General features: G+C 45.6%; 1 protein-coding gene across 3 annotated transcripts; it reads right to left on the bottom strand.

Annotated features, from left to right (window-relative positions):
- Positions 1 to 9,838: 9,838 nt before the first annotated feature.
- LOC136520431 (cellulose synthase A catalytic subunit 5 [UDP-forming]-like) lies at positions 9,839 to 16,700 on the bottom strand. Of its 3 annotated transcripts, none has more exons than XM_066513942.1 (14): positions 16,532 to 16,700; positions 15,899 to 16,097; positions 14,682 to 14,878; positions 14,526 to 14,601; positions 14,264 to 14,438; positions 13,641 to 13,907; positions 13,215 to 13,560; positions 12,663 to 12,800; positions 12,325 to 12,450; positions 12,004 to 12,216; positions 11,649 to 11,910; positions 11,369 to 11,556; positions 10,869 to 11,219; positions 9,839 to 10,768 (listed from the first exon to the last, which is right to left on the bottom strand). In XM_066513942.1, exons 1-14 carry the CDS (start codon positions 16,610 to 16,612, stop codon positions 10,184 to 10,186), a joined length of 3,204 nt encoding a protein of 1,067 aa, XP_066370039.1. In that variant the 5' UTR covers positions 16,613 to 16,700; the 3' UTR covers positions 9,839 to 10,183. The 3 variants fall into 3 exon arrangements, with proteins under 3 accessions (XP_066370039.1, XP_066370040.1, XP_066370041.1); XM_066513943.1 differs by having other exon boundaries at positions 10,445 to 10,719; XM_066513944.1 differs by lacking the exon at positions 9,839 to 10,768 and having other exon boundaries at positions 10,932 to 11,219; positions 11,400 to 11,556.
- Positions 16,701 to 16,714: the final 14 nt, after the last annotated feature.

Genomic DNA, 16,714 nt, shown 5'->3' with positions numbered 1-16,714 from the left:
GTTAGTTTGGTTTCTAGTTATTTTGGTCATTAGGGTTATTTGTTTATTGTAGGTGTCATTAGGGTTAGTTATTTGTTGGTCATTAGGGTTACTATGTATTTTATTAATTTGTTGGTCATTACATTTCAATTTGTTATGACTAGAAATGATTATGTTGTTGGGGTTGAAAAACGATGAAATGATATATTTTAGTTTCTACTTATTGGATTGAAATATATTCATATGTTACACTACTTGTTGTGTGATGGCTGTAGATGGATAAATTAGTGAGGTTGCATCATAGAGGCCGTATTGTTAGGACAAGAGATGATAGTTTGGAATTTCTGGACATGTGTGAGGAGTTGTTGATTTTTTCTGAAACACCATCTTTGACCCAGTTAGTGGAGCGAGTGAAGGTTAAGTTAGGCTGGAATGAAGGAGACGTGCATGTTCAGTTTGAAGGTGTCATAGATGTTGGGTCGTCGGAGGGTCCTCGGATCAAGCGGTTGCTCAAAATTACAAACGAGTCTGAATGGAATGATTACAAGGCAGTTGTATTGGCCTCAGAAGTGCGATCTTTGGATTTAGTAGTAAGTAAGGAGTCCGGCTTAGGAAATGATAACTTCGAAGCATGGCCATCTTCCCCCGCTCACATAGGTTATGGTCCTTTGCCTAAAGAAGAAATACTTGTCACACAACTAGGCTACGGTGGAGATGAGGAAGAGAATCCGGTTGCCGATGGTGAGGGCAATCATGATAGTGATGAAGAGGATGATGATTATGTAATTGTTGATGCAGAAGAATGTTTGGACGACGCTAGCGGAGACTTTTCTATTGAGGATGAGCTTAGCGACGAAGATGATCTTAGTAGTGAAGAAGACTTTGGTGATGCTAGGGCTACGAACCGTTTTGACATGGAGATAGCTGGAGATGATGAGTCCTTCGTAGAGGAGATAGCCGAAGACTCTGATGACGATCGCCCTGTTGGTCGTCTGAATTTAAGGGAAATAGAGATATTGTCTAGGGTCTTGCCTTGGAGAGATCCACTAGTTGGTGATTTCGAGGACCTTAGCCATGGTCATAGGGCAGTAGCTGATGGTGGGCCAAGTGATACAACTGTGCCTGATGTTAGCGGTTGCCTCATCATACGGAAGGGCATATTGTTTGCTACCATGGATGAGTTGAAATCATGGTTGCAAGAGTACTTCATTGTACACAACCGACCTTTTAGGGTCATCAATTCATTCAAGGAGAAGAGGTACACTGTTGCTTGTGAAGAACAACAGTGTGGTTGGAGAGTATGTGCTAGGAAGACGAAGGCAGGCAAATGGAAGATTACCTCAGTGAAGCAACCACATATTTGTGCCACTGCTGAGGCAGAAGAGAACCATCTGCAGCTCAATTCTAGGTTCATTGCAAGGCAATTATGCCCCGTGGTGAAGCATATGCCAACCATTACGGTGTCTGCGTTGGTTGAGATCATCTTCCAACGGTATAATTACTATGTCAAGTATGGGAAAGCATGGAGGGCAAAGCAGCGTGCACTGGAAATAATATTTGGAAATTGGGAAGAAGCTTATGAGCGCCTCCCTGTAATGTTGAACGCAATGAGGGCCGTAAATCCTGGGATGCACTTCGAGTATTTACCTAAGGAGGGTGAAACAAGGAATGGTAGCCAGGTATTTGGAAGGGCGTTTTGGGCGTTCGGGCAGAGCATCGAAGCATTCAAGCATTGCAGGCCCGTCGTCTCAATTGACGGGACCTTTCTTACAGGGAAATTTGAAGGCACAATGCTTATTTGTATTGGGACAGATGCAGAGGACCAGCTTGTGCCATTGGCCTTTGCGATTGTTCGGAAGGAGGACACGGATAGTTGGTGTTGGTTTCTCAGGCTAGTAAGACAAGTGGTAATTGGTCTGGGACATGATGTTTGTGTGATATCCGATAGGCATGCTGGCATTCTGAATGCCGTAGAACAAGAGATTCCTGGTTACGGCCAAATACATCACCGGTGGTGCACCAGACACCTTGCTCAGAATCTTATAAGGCGTGATCACACAAAGGACAACTTCAAATTATTTGAGGAGGTTTGCAGGCAGCAAGAGGTTCAATTATTCAAAGACAAGTTAGATGCCCTGAAGTTAGCCACAAATGTTGATGGCAGGCAATTCTTGAGCGAGTTGATGGCGTCGAAGGATAAGTGGTCACTTGCATATGACACAGGTGGTTGGAGATGGGGCTTCATGACTAGTAACATGGCAGAGATGTTCAACAGCCTTCTAAGAGGTTGTCGTGGTCTGCCTGTGACTGCTATTGCCTCATTCACCTTCTACAAGTTGAATTCTTGGTTCGTTTCGAGGAAGAAGCATGCGAGGTCTCTATGGACAGCAGGCAAAGCTTGGCCACTTTTAGCATCTCAGGAACTAGCTTTCTCAAAGAAAAAGTCTAAACGACAGACGGGTTCATGTTTCGATCCGATCAACCATGGATATGAGATTCTAGAGGGTGGCGGAACTAACATTGGTGGTGAAGACCGGGGTGCTCGAAAACATAAAGTAGTGATCAATGAGAACAAGTGTACGTGTGGAAAACCGATCATATACCATAGGCCTTGCTCCCACATGATTACAGCCTGTCGCCTTAGACGTGTTGACCCTGAGGTCCCTCCCCGTATGGCCGCGGAGTTCTCTTTGAGGAACCTAATGAGCACCTGGAATCCTCAGTTCGAGCCATTTCTTGACGAGAGTCAATGGCCTACTTATGATGGCCCCAAGTATGTGGCTGATCTTGGTTTACTCTGGAAGAGTAGAGGACCTAGGCGGCGGAAGCGGTTCAGGATGGACATGGACCGAGCCACGAAAGGTAGATCAACCACGAGTAAGGTTGGGAGACATTTTGTAGAGGACACCCAAAAGAGCCGTTGTTCTGGTTGCCATAAGCCGGGCCACAATAAGAGAAAATGTCCTGAACTACTTAGACAATAGGTATCCATCAAGCTAGCTACTAGAATTGCTTTATGTAATGGTACATTGGTTTACTTTTGTTTTTTTTATTTTTATGTTACTAATGGTTTGGCATTGCTTATGTTGCAGGATGGATCGGTTCCCCCTTCTTGATCCAAGGTTCGATGAGCACCACCGGGCTCGGAGGATCGAGATCGGAGAGGTATATTCAACAATTCGTATGAAAACACTGCATTGTTCATGTTTTGCTCTATAGTCCATGCTCTTTATAAAGTGACATGAACTAATACTTTTTCATGCTTGTTTTTTTTGCAGGTTTTGAATGTGCTGAGGCCAATGACACATGAGGCCTCTACGACCATGGTCTACGACGAGAGGTACACGCCCCTCCTGAAGCTGGCGAACCTTGCTACCGTTGCTCGTGTTTGTCGTCGAGGCACGCCACCTTTCAACCCAGTGGCGCTGACGGCGTTGATAGATCGGTGGCGTCCGGAGACACACAGCTTTCACCTACCATGCGGGGAGATGACGGTCACTCTCGAGGACGTTGCCATGATCCTTGGAGTCAAAATCCGAGGATTCCCAGTGACAGGAGACACGGAGTCTGAAGGATGGCAGCAGCGGGTTGAGCACTTCTTGGGACGGCCCCTAGCGGCAGTTGAGGCTGGCAAGAAACGGCGCAGCAGTGGGGTGTCCCTGAGGTGGCTTCGTCAGCAGTTTCGGGAGTGCCCACCCAACGTAGACGCCGAGACCGTGACATACTACTGTCGGGCCTACGTCCTCCACATGTTAGGTACGGTTCTCTTCCCTGACGGCACTGGAGACACGGCGTCCTAGATGTACATCCTGTGCCTTTTGAACTGGGAGGATGCCGGCAATAGGAGTTGGGGCTCGGCTATACTTGCCTTCCTGTACCGTCAGCTTTGCGAGGCTTGCCGCCGTCCTGGAGGTGCGCATGCCTTCCTGTACGGTGACATGTTAGGAGAGTCGGGGAGCTAGCGAAGGGGACGCAAAGGGGACGAAGCACGCAAAGAAGAGATGATATATTGGTGAACCCAGGGGCTCGGCGTTTAGTCATTTGACGCCGACCCCTGGTACGTACTGGAAAGCATTTCATCGAAGCGCCGAGGTGCCCAAGCTCGGCGTTTAGTCATTTCACGCCGACCCCTGGTACTTACTGGAAACCCTTGCATCGAAGCGCCGAGGTGCCCAAGCTCGGCGTGTTACGACTAAGCGCCGAGGTTCGGCCCAAACCGGCCCATGGCCGTTGCCAAACCCTAGGGTTGGCGTGGGCCGCCTCGACGCCGAGCCTCAGCCCAACTCGCAGAAGGCCGAGCCAAACCCTAGGGTCGGCGTGGGACGACTCAACGCCGAGCCTCAGCCCACCACACGGCCGCCAAACCCTAGGGTCGGCGTGGGCCGACTCAACGCCGAGCCTCAGCCCACCTCACGCACGGCCACCAAACCCTAGGGTCGGCGTGGGCCGACTCAACGCCGAGCCTCAGCCCACCTCACACACCCCAAACCCTAGGGTCGGCGTGGGCCAACTCAACGCCGAGCCTCAGCTCAACACGTAAACGCCGACCCAAACCATTTGGTATATGTTGCGATCCTATTTGCATGATTCAAATGAAAAATCTTTCTCAACGATTCCTCTTCGACTAACACGAGTTATACTAATAAGAGTAGACAAGTTATATTTATGTTTGTATATTTGTTCCTGCAGGAAAAACCGATTGTTGGTTCGATTTCAATCCCCTATTTTTAGAGAGACTCAAATCTTTTTTTCAGTTTGGGAATCAACCATAGTACATGAAACTTAGCGGTAGGTAAACTGCAATTTATGAAATAGCGGAGGCACAACGATTACACTCACATCAAAAGTAACAATGGCATGTCGCAAACTAAACCTAGCATGCCTTAGGGGATTGAAAGAAACAAGTGATACAGACATTACAAAGGGAACACACTCACATAAAAACTAACAATGGCATGTTGCAAACTAAACCTAGCATGCCTTACGAGATTGAAAAGAACAACTCATACAAGCATTCCACATTCGGATTGACTAACAAATGTTGGTCCTAATAATGCTCCCACATATTGAACTGAGTTGCGCCTTCCCCATAGTATCCTCCAGTTGACGGAGGCAGTGGTGGTGGCGGTGGCGGTGGCGGTGGAGAAGGAGGTCCGTCCTTCTTATGGTTCGTGCACTCGCAGTACGGATTATTGCATAGTGCCTCCTCTGCATCATTGCTGTTGTCGTCGTCTAACTTGTCCCTGTTACCACTTCCAGGGCCATACTCTAGGTCAAAGATGCGTCCCTGTAGATATGTGATGTACTGTTGATGGGGATAGATAGGAGGAGAGTCGACCCATCTAGTGAAGCCACAGTTATCTGGACAGCTTGAATCCTGAAAACCCATCTACCAATAAGTACTACTAGAAACTACATGCAAATCTAAAAAAGGAGAGAGTTCAAAGGCAATACAAATCCTCGTGGGCATCTGAAGAAACGACGGCCTCCACCGTCACAGTCGTTGTACATCTGCACAACGCAATCCAAACCGTGGCGGCATTTTGGCCAATCTTCAATGCGCTTATCGTATGATCTAAGAGGTCTCTCACGGGTGAAGTCACTCTTCCTCTCCAAAGGAAATTCCTCTATTGCTTCTTCAAAAGAATCAGGACCCAGAGAACCCTCCCACACAATCGGAGGTCCCTTCCTCACCCCCTTTCCTCTCCCTCCACCTAAACCCTTTCCACTCGACATCGCTCGTGAATGAACCAAATACCTACTGAGTGCAACGAGGCCACTTTCCCTTCCTCTCGGCATCGGGATTCTCCTCCATCGCTGCCTTCGCTCGGCGCACACGCTCAATCTTCTTCTCCCTCTCCGCCCGGTACGCAGCAACACGCCTCCTTTCCTCCTCTTCCTTATGCTCCTTTTCTATAGCCTCTAGTCTGCGTCTCTGCTCAAACCTCTCCTTAACCTCCGCATCCCACTCCTTCAGGCCTTCTAGACGCTGCTTGTCCGACTCCTTGATCTCAGTGTCAATCCACTGCTCAAAGTCACACAGTGGTGGAACGGTCTGCAAGAAAAACAAATTGTTACAAAACAAATAAATAAGCAATACTTAATATCACAAGAAAATTAATTAACAAAATAAAAAATTCCTCACAAACGATGCACGGCGTTGTTGCTTTGTAGGTTCCCATGCATAATTGGAACACATCCAGTACCTCTGCCTATATGTTTCCTCATCTTCAGAGATGTCTACCTTGCAAGGATCACCACAAAAGCACATTGGTCGAGGAACACCTTCAGGGAGAGGCTTTAGGTCGTACGGATTTGCCCTCTGGCGACCATAGCTACAATTGAAAGAATTTAGTCATATTAACGGAGAACCAAACCTAAACCTAGGGTTTTCTATTTGTTGCACAGATAATGAATAAACATTGGGATTACCTTGGAATACGAGCTTTACCACGCCTTGGCATCCTAACGTTACGAAGAAAACGCCTTGGTCATAACAAATTGAAATGTAATGACCAACAAATTAATAAAATACATAGTAACCCTAATGACCAACAAATAACTAACCCTAATGACACCTACAATAAACAAATAACCCTAATGACCAAAATAACTAGAAACCAAACTAACCTAACATGTTCATCACATATAACAGTTAAACAACAATGCACTCAATCATCCTAAGCCATACATTTTGCAAATGCAAACACAAATATACCAAATCACCAAACAACAATGATTCCAAATGATTAGGGACAATGTAAGCACATCTACGCGGATAGAATGGAGGAGGGGAGGGACCATTACCTCGAGGAAGCTTCGGGAGACGAGATCCGGGCACCGGGGGTCGATTTTGGAGGTTAGAGTTTCGTGGGGGGCGTGGGGGATTTGGGAGCCGTGGGGGAATGGAGGAGGGGAGGGAAGAAGAAGAAGGGGCCTCGGCGTGGCCTAAAGGGTGCAGACCTCGGCGTTGAGTCGGGCCGCGCCGAGGTCTGGAGTCTCGGCGTTAAGTTACCCAACGCCGAGCTTCTGGGCCACCGTTCTTTGTTGGGCCGCCTAGGCCGCGCTCCGGATGGGGCCAGAGCTCGGCGCTCAGTCCAACTGCGCCGATGTTGGGCACTTGGCGTCGGCTGACACGACGCCGACGTCTCGGACCCACGCGCCAACGTGTCGACGACGACCCCGGTCTCCCGTGACGTGGCAGTACCTCGGCGTGGAGTGACACGACGCCGAGCCTCATATCTCGGCGTCATGTGCTAAGACGCCTAAAAATGGTCTATTTTTAAAAATTGTTTTGGCGTTGGTATTTTTCTAAAAATTGTTTTCAAAAGAGACCAAAATACGAAAATTTCACCATTGACCAAACCCCAAAGATTGCCGTCCGGGTCCAGAAGGCACATGCATACGGTCACTTGCTTAGTTGATTTGCTACGCTTTTGGTAGTCGTTTTGGGGCACGAGTTAAAATAAAAGTGTGCCTTTAATTTATCGGCGAAAGAGAGTGCATGGTCGGTCCTCTTTGATTTTGAGGACGCCGTGGTACTACGGACGTGTGCTTAACTCTCCATTATTACTTTTTCTAACTAACACACTGGTTCCCTCTTTAGCATCCCATCCTCTTGCATTAACGTTCCACCTCAAGCTTAGCTCACTATATTGGGGCTAAAGAGTCGGTGGACAGTGGAGGCTTCCATTGTCCACATACTCTTAACACCCATACAGTGAGTATATACCACGAAGGTGGTGGACACTGAACACTACTCTTGCTAATGTATTTAACATCATAGTGGACCTAGAGCTTATATAACCCAAGAACAGTGAACACTGCCCGTAGAGATACTAGATAACTATGCTAAGAAATTGAGTGGTAAGAATCGTCTGTTGACTCCGTCCATTAATGTGAGGCCTGTAAGAAATTGAGCGCTACAATTGCTGCTCGATCAAGTCAAGCAATGCCCCGTGCTTTGGCGCCATGACCATGATCTACTTTCGCAAAGTTTGATCCAGCTCAATCGAGACGCGTTAGTCTTCCAAGGATTGCACATATATACTACACTACTACTAATGAAGGTGAGGTGGTTGTGATTGGCCAACAACTGTCCTAGCTTAGCTTGGACAGCTGCAACAAATTCTAGTGGTACCCATTACAACAAGCTGAGAAGGAGGTAATGGTGCACCCGTGGCCGTGGTACGAGTACACATTCGCTCACAGCGCGTCCTACCTCTTTGTGATGAGACGCCTCATCTGCTCCCGGATACAGCGCTAGGCGTGATGTCTGCCGGTCAGTACACATTCCACTTTGGCGCCAACGAAAACTTGCCTAATCGCCCATCACCAGTCACCACCACAGCTCCATCCAAAGAACCCGCTCTAATCCAAACAGGACTTGAGCAAATCACAAACCAAGACGGGAGAGTTGAGCAAAGTACCACTCTACTTGCAGTTGCAGAGCGGAGGGAGGACGGCCATGGAAAGCTAAAGCAACATCTATGAACGATTGAACGGCAACTCCCCTTAACAAAAAGCTAGTTAGACGACCTTCTTGGAGGCCAGGACAGGACTCCAAGCACCTACTAAGACCTAATCAAAGACGACGGTGGCAGTACTGAGATGTTCTCCTATAATAATTTTATTAACGGCCACTAATAATGAACGTTACATGGTAGCTGTACTGCTTCAGCAACCCTACTAGAACGACGGCAAGTTATGAGAGGGATCGGATCGAGCTGTACTTCCATTATCTTTTAGTACAAACAAACTGTGTGATCTGCTGCTCTGTTTGGATGACCTACGGCTAAAGTTTAGATGAACTAATGTTTAGTTGAGCTAAAATTTAGATGGAGCATTTTTAGTCAAGTGTGTTTGGATACATGGACTGAACTAAAAGTGAAAAGATTGCTTAGGCATAGACTCGTGAGCATCTTTTAGTTCACTTTAGTCCATATTTGCCAACCGATGGACTAATGGCTAGTTGAGGTGAAAACTAAAGTTTAGCTCACTTTAAGCTTACATGTTTGGATACCTAGGCCTAAAGTTTGGGTGACTAAAATTTAGTGTGAGGTATCAAACAGGCCCTTATTAGCTCTTATTGATCACTGTGCAGAGTACGGAGAAGCTTGAGCGCCACTTAAATTCGGACCAGCTCACTTTAACTGCACAGCATACTGCACACGCCTACTCCTCTCCATTCTCAGACCAGTGGCCCGGGAAAAACAAACAGTGTTCGTTCACCTCTTAGTATGTCTAGTACATGGCTACATGCAGCAAGGGTTGGTAACTGTTAGGTGATGAGTTCGTGTCAATGGCCGCACGGACAAGATCACAAGATGCAGGGAGGAATGGGCTCGATGGGTGACGCTTGACGCTTCCAGCTAGCAGGGGATGCAGAGACCGGGTACATACAAACCTCCTCCAAGTCACCTCCAGAAACAACACGGAGCTTGATAATGATATAGTGGCCCTATGATGTTCATGGTCTTGCTTGGCATGGCGTCCGTCAGTGATACCATTGAGCACAACTGGCCTTAGCAATAGCAATTACCATGGGAATTCTGAGTACCAGTCCTTCCTGGAACACAAATCCTGAGTTCCATTGGGTGCTCAAATTAGCGAGCACTGTCTGGCTTCTTTTTTCCATCAATACACAAGATGAACTGACAAGTATAGTTCGACTAACACAATTTACAAAATCGGAACACATAAGAAAACAGGAACAGTTGTCCTTGCAAACCAGCAAGAAAAGACCATAACAGCAACATAAAGAAACTGGAGACGGCCAAGCTGATACTTACAAAGGGAGGAGCTTTTTTTTTTGGCATTTACCTGAAACTCTTGACCTTGTGTACTGGGATTGCTACCAAGTACCCCCAAAATTCGATTGAAGAAGCACAGCCACATTCAAAGTTTGAAACGGTGCAAGCGAAATGCACAGTTCTCAACCGATGTACACGGGGAAATGTACCAAGTGTCAGTCTATTGTGCCTGTCTCAATATCTACAACAGTAGCACTATCTTCTCCCTTTTCTATTTTCCTCCTGTTCATAAACACATATTTTCCTAAAACGTTACTTCACTAAAACCTATGCTAATCAGCAATCATCAAAGAATAAAAACAAGTTGAATAACTAATGAAAGAATATAACCCTCTCACTACTCTACGCTAAAAATGATAAATCTATTTCCTATATAAACTGTATCTTCTACCTCATTCACATTCCAAACCACAAACCTCTAGAACTAGGCCATCAAACTTGGTGGCGAACGGACTTACACGGACCCACAAAAGAGAGAATATGGATGCTAGTAGCACAGACAATACAACAACAATGGTCGGCACCCTGTTCTGCTTGCCAATCACGCCCTTGAGGAACGGGTGGAGATGGAGGATAACCCAGAAGGAGAAGAACAGCTTGCCAAGCAGTGGGCCCCAGGCTTCGTATCCATCCGTTATTGCCTTGGATACACCAGCCAAGACTCCGACAACGTTTAGCAAGAGCAATGTCATCGGAGGAACCAATAGCCAGGTCCACTTGAACTCATACAACTCTGAGAACTCATCCGTGTCGCCTCCCTTCAAAGTCACCCTGAACTTAGTATTCACACCACCAAGAACCTTAAGAAGCCCTTGGCACAGTGCAAAGAGGTGTGAGGAGACACCGCCAATAACCCAAAACTGTTCATTTCTCCACCAATCATTGATTCCGACTCCTCCCCACTGCATCTCAAGGATGCTGGTAGCTGCTATGGAGACAAATAGAGCTATGAACAATATGCTTGAATAGATATTCATCTGTAAAAGGAAAGAAGAAATAGATATCATCATCTATAATCTATAAACGAAACCCTACAAGCAGAGTAGCATAGAGCGATATTATTGTTTCGTGCAGTACCTCAGGCACCATAAACTTCCCAGATAACAGGCAAAATGCTGGCAGGGCACAGTAAATTAGCAGAGGAATTGATGTCCACGGATAGATGACAGAGTTGACATATGACAATCTCTCCAATGGTTTTAGACCACATCGATACCCATACCATATTGGGCAGTGCTTGCTAAGAAAGATCTCCACAGAGCCAAGTGCCCATCTTAGAACTTGATGGAGACGATCAGTGAGATTGATAGGAGCGGATCCCTTGAATGCTGGTCTCTTGGGCATGCAGTAAACAGATTGCCAACCATGGCAGTGCATCTTGAAGCCCGTGAGGATATCCTCAGTGACAGATCCATAAATCCAACCAACCTAGATAATTACATCGAGTTAGCTAAAAGCATTCTTGGATGCTACGTTGCAAATTTTCTTTTATTTCTAGGGCACAAACACAATTTCAAGAGTCTGATCTGGAACTACATTGAAAAAGGAAAAACAAAGACAGGATGGGGCAAAGTTACCTCTTTCCCCCATTGTGTCTTATTCTCGTACCCGCAACTTAGCACATGGATGCAATCATCAAGGCTTTTGAGCATGTCAAAGCGACAACCTTCACCATTATCTTGCAATGTCGAAGCCAAAAATGCATCTGACTGCCCAAATCTCTTCTCAAACTTTTCTTGAGGCGCAGGGGGTGCAGTTTCTCTTCCTATTTATTTTGAGATATGCGGATCAGGCTCCATAAGTACTTTGGAGAACATAAAATGAAGAATAGGAGCAACAGAACGGAACCAAACTCACCAGCCACTTCGAGAGCATGCACTTGCTTGGACGCATCCCTGCATTTCACTTTCTTCTGGTGTTCTTGCTTTTTCTTAGCTTTGGAACATTTTCTTTTCGATCCACAACACAAGCAGCATGACTTCGGCCAGCAGTTACATGTCTTGCTAGGAGGTTTTGTTGCAGTTGGGGCATCATATCCATACAAAGCATGTCTTCTGAAAACACAACCAGTCCCAACATATATTGGTCCTTGGATCCCATCAAGACCTTTCATGTTAATCTGTACAGAAAAGTAGATAATGCAGAAACTTGTTCAGAATACTATCTTTTATGTCTTTCGGATAAAGTTAGAATCAATTCATGCCACACATACATCAAAAAACACAACATTGTGGTTTGAATATCTATCGTGTTGATCAATGCCATCAAATCTCTGAGGAAATTGAGCATAACAAATCTTCTCTCCCAATACTGGATCCATCAGAAAACACATTGCCTCCCGTAGTGCTTTGCTATTGTTCATATAGTGGTCACAATCCACATTCAGGACAAAAGGTGCGTTGGACAGAATTGCTGAAGTTCGCAGCTAAAATAAAAAAAGGGAGATTGTTACTTGGAGGAAGTGACTGATGTAACAGCTTCATATGATTGCTCTTGCTCAAAGAAAAGACATGGATAGAACACTGTAGATTACCAATGCATTCAAGGCACCAGCCTTTTTATGATGATCATAACCAGGCCTTTTCTCTCGTGAAACATAGACCAACCAAGGCAGCTTATTTCCAGCATCATCCAGGACACAATCATGGCCAGTGATGACCTGGTGAAATCACAAGATATGTAAGAAGAACAATTCAAAATTACAAAACAAAACAGCATGCATCACATTTTGCATATTACTTTTTCTATGGAAATTCAAGGCTCAACAAAGTTTGACAAAGAAAAAGCATAACAAAGTGCATCAAGCAATAAAAAAAGTAAATGAAGTATTAAAAACAAAGCTGGCTTTTAGAGACAAATAAAGCACCCAACCTGGACCATCCCGGCATGGTCTCGAACATTATTTCCATGCCATGGAGCTCCTTCTGGTAGGGACCATCGTCCCTCGGGAACTTTGCGTGAATTAGGAACTACTGCGTTTATACGAACCTTAAATTCTTCATATTGTCTCTGTATGAAAACCAAAATGCAGGTTAAAAATAGTCTAATTAGTTGCAAACACACATCAACAAGTATAATGTGTATTAAACCAAGCTGAGATCAGAATGTAAAAACAATCTTGTAAGCAGGCACTTAGGCACGCAAGCATGCTTCTACAGATATTGCATCATTGTCAGTAGCAGAACAGAGAATGTGAAAGTAAAAGTGCATCATTTAATGTTCTTACTCTTGCAAATCTCATCGCCCCCCCCCCCCCCCCCCCCCCCCCCCCCACCCCGCCTCATTACTAGGCCGTACGAATGCTATGCGTGATGTTAAGTACAGTTTCATTTTAGCAAATGTCTAGTGAGTCATGAACAAACAAAAAGCCTATTAAATGAAGTCCAAATAGTCTTACTTCCCTAGTCTGTCATATGAACTAACCTTCATTGCACGTCGTTCTCGAACAAACTCTGGGTGAACCTTTTCTCTTAGATAGTCAATTTTCTGAGCAAAATACCATTCAGGAGCCCGAGGCTCGATTTTGTGCTTCTTACAGAAGGGAACCCATTTTCGTGCAAATAGACATGTTTCTGTAAGTGCTTCAAAAGTAAGCATTGCAGCACCATCATCCGACACATAGCAGCAAACTTTATCAACAGGATAATCCACAGCCAGTATAGACAAAACTGTGTTTGCAATAATTAAAGGATGTTCCTTCATTGGATCAACTGTACTGACAAATACATCGATTGGAGCCAGTTCTGGTGGTTTTCCTTCCTTCTCGTACCTAAGGGGGGCAAAATTTCACAAATTATACAAAAATGTAACTGATTCTATGCCTATATTTAGTTTAGGTAGATAATTTACCTTAATGATAATCGATCCAAGTATGTTTCTCTCTGTATTGGGTGCCACTTGGGAAATTGGTCCAAAATCCATGAAAAAGCGAACCAAATTTCACAAATAACTGAAGTCAACCACAACCAGTGAGCATCATGTACAGGATTCAGAATCCGATAGTGGAAAAATAAGGCAAGAATGGCTAGCCGCAAACTGATTACAATCCTGTAAGGGTTTATTTTGCTAGATGGAATAGGTAACTTCCTTGATAGTTGCTGCTTGCTTTCAGCACACCTAGAATGTATTAGACACTTGTCAGTGAGAAAGCAAGTACTTGCTTTATACAAACCAAAAGATGCAGGATAGAAGAAAACATTTCAAAAGCCAATATTTCTATTGATTCCAGGTCTGGCAAAAGGCACCAAAATGATTTATGGCTTAATTCTAAAATTTCCTCTAGGTGAAAGCACGATGACTACCAATAGTGACAAGATACAAATATGCTTACTTCAGGTAGGCAAATTATGTCCTTAAAAGGTCCAAAGCAGATAATTTCTTGAGAAAACTAGCACAACATTTTTTGCACAATCAATTACACAAGGTATTCTTTTGCATTTGCTGATACTACTGATACAATATAATGCGCTCACCTGGGAATATCGCGATCACTGTCAAAATCATTTAAATCAGATCCTTCACCATCAGATGAGACCTTTTGCATTTTATGCTGTTGTTTTCTTTTCCACTCAACTCTGTTCTTCCAGGCAACCGATCCATAGCCATACAATGCTAGGTCTCTATTAGGATTTATTGGTCTCGTTTGCACTAAAACAACAGCAAAACCAAATGGTAAGCTACCGATGCAGTAGCACAGGAAAAAGTAAAGTAAGACTATTTGAAAGGGAAACTTACAGGGATTATATCGCACAATTTCTCCAGTGTTAGGGTGAACAACAAGAGCATGATGATTTGTTGGAGTTCCAACATGCTGCAAAAGCAAACATGTGACCTTATCACCAGTACTACTAGAATGGGTGGCAGATAGATTGGGATATCAAAGTTCATTACCTCTTCATAGAAATGGACACTTGTTCCACTGTTCGTGATACTTACACTATCAATGTCCCATGAGTTGATGGAGCTTTCTGCCACAGAGACACGGTATGGATGCACTATATTTGATCTTCCAGCTATACTGGAAGCAAACTCACTCTCAATGTCATCAGAACCTTCTTCTTCCTCATCCCCATGGACTCGAGGACTACCTAAGAGCAACTCCAAGAGCTTATGTAAAAAGATATTCCAAATTACATGATTTAGCTATTATCTAAAATACAAAATCCACTTAAAAAGTAGGGTACCGCAACAGGTTATCTAAATTCTCTTGTCTATATTTTTGAAACTGCAGTGTCATCACGTTTCTCTCATCAAAGATCCGATCGGCAGTCCTTCGTCCGTCGCCTGCGCAGGGTCTCTCACACGGAGGGAGCAGCCGGTCTCTGGCCAACGCATTCGGTGACAAGTAGAGCTCGCCAGCCGTTTTCCAGCAAAAGGCCCCAAGCCAAGGCCTCGGTCTGCTCGGTCACACCAGCCTACCATCGCTGCCATGGCACCACCGCGAGCACCTCGTTGGCCGGAACACTGCAAATAAGACCAATCGATGGTTGAAGCCATCCACCAGGCTGACGTCGTTGAAGTCTCGGTCGGAGGCAAGCGTGAACTCGGCGAGGCTGACAGGGGCGGTACGCCGCCGGACGCCCCGCACCTGAGCGCCGTCACGCACGAGCCCGTGGCGCAGGTCCCGTTCCCGGCGTCAAAAGTGTAGCCCGTGGAGGCCAACAATCGCCGGGGAAGCGTTACTGCTCCGACGAAAGACGCCGCGCTGGACAACCGTGTCCGGCACTACAACACCGCCAACGAGGTGCTCGCGGTGGTGCGGTGGCGGCAGCAAGCGGGAGAGGGCACTGGCGCGCAGGCCAGGGCGAAAATGCACGGGAGCAGCTAATGCTGCACGCGCAAACGGGGTTCACGCGGAGATGGCTAGCGAACGCGGCTAGCTTTCTTTGCTGAGTGAAAATTGAGGAATAGCCGGTGGCTATGTTTGGACAATGAGATAGATAATCTGTTGGAGATCTATTTTACATCAAATTCTCTAAATCAGATTATAGAATAGAAAATAGCAACTCTCTTGGAGTTGCTCTAACAGATGAAATACTCTTTAATTTCTCATTTTGGATATAACAAAGCTGAAAAACTGATACAAGCTCAAGGAGCAAAAGTCATACCTTTGTGGCGTTTGTACCGGGTCTTGCAGCGAGGGCATGCTTGTGTGCCCTCCTGACGCTCGTACTCATAACAAGTGCGGCAAACAGGGAAAGCACAATCATTACATGCGACGAAATACTCATTTTCTTCCTGGAGTATGTCAATGTCATCTTCGCATATCTGACAAATATAGTCTGGACAGCCCTGTGAAGATCCTTGCTGCAATGTGACGCCAACACAAATAGAAGTAACAGTGAGAGCTCAAGGAAAGTTTGATAACAAAATATGATTTGTTAGCCATATGCAACTAAGCAAGAGCCTACACACTAACATGCCCAAGTAACAAAAGTGATATTAAAGCAACATGATATGCAGTGAAACAAGCCTGCTGTTCCATTTATTTCACACCGAGGGTTTCCTCTAGCTATAGTACAATGCTTCTCCATTTCTTCCAAACAGGAAATAGTACGCCAAATCTAACATCACCAAAGAAGAGAAAAATATCCACAAAGCGACTCGAGCTTAGTTTACGTTTTTCTTGTAAAAGTAATGGAAAATTAATATTCAAAATTGGCACTATCCCACAATCCGTTCAGGCTGGAAGGAAGCCAAATGGGGGAAAAGGTTAATTGGCTCGACGTCCGGCGGCTTACCTTGGAGAAGTCGTCGACGTTGAGGACGACGAACTCGCGCCGGGAGCCCGCGACGAGGAAGCCGAGCCCTCCAGCGTCCATCCGTCCGATGCGCCTCCGCCTCTATGCCGCGGTCCACTGCGCAACCAACCAAGCTCCCCCCATCTTCGCGCCAACCCCAAGTTAGAACCCCTCCCCCGTGAA

The sequence above is a fragment of the Miscanthus floridulus genome, chromosome 18, assembly GCF_019320115.1.
Source record: "Miscanthus floridulus cultivar M001 chromosome 18, ASM1932011v1, whole genome shotgun sequence".
Lineage (NCBI taxonomy): Eukaryota > Viridiplantae > Streptophyta > Magnoliopsida > Poales > Poaceae > Miscanthus > Miscanthus floridulus.
This window is presented reverse-complemented; position numbering and strand designations above follow the sequence as displayed.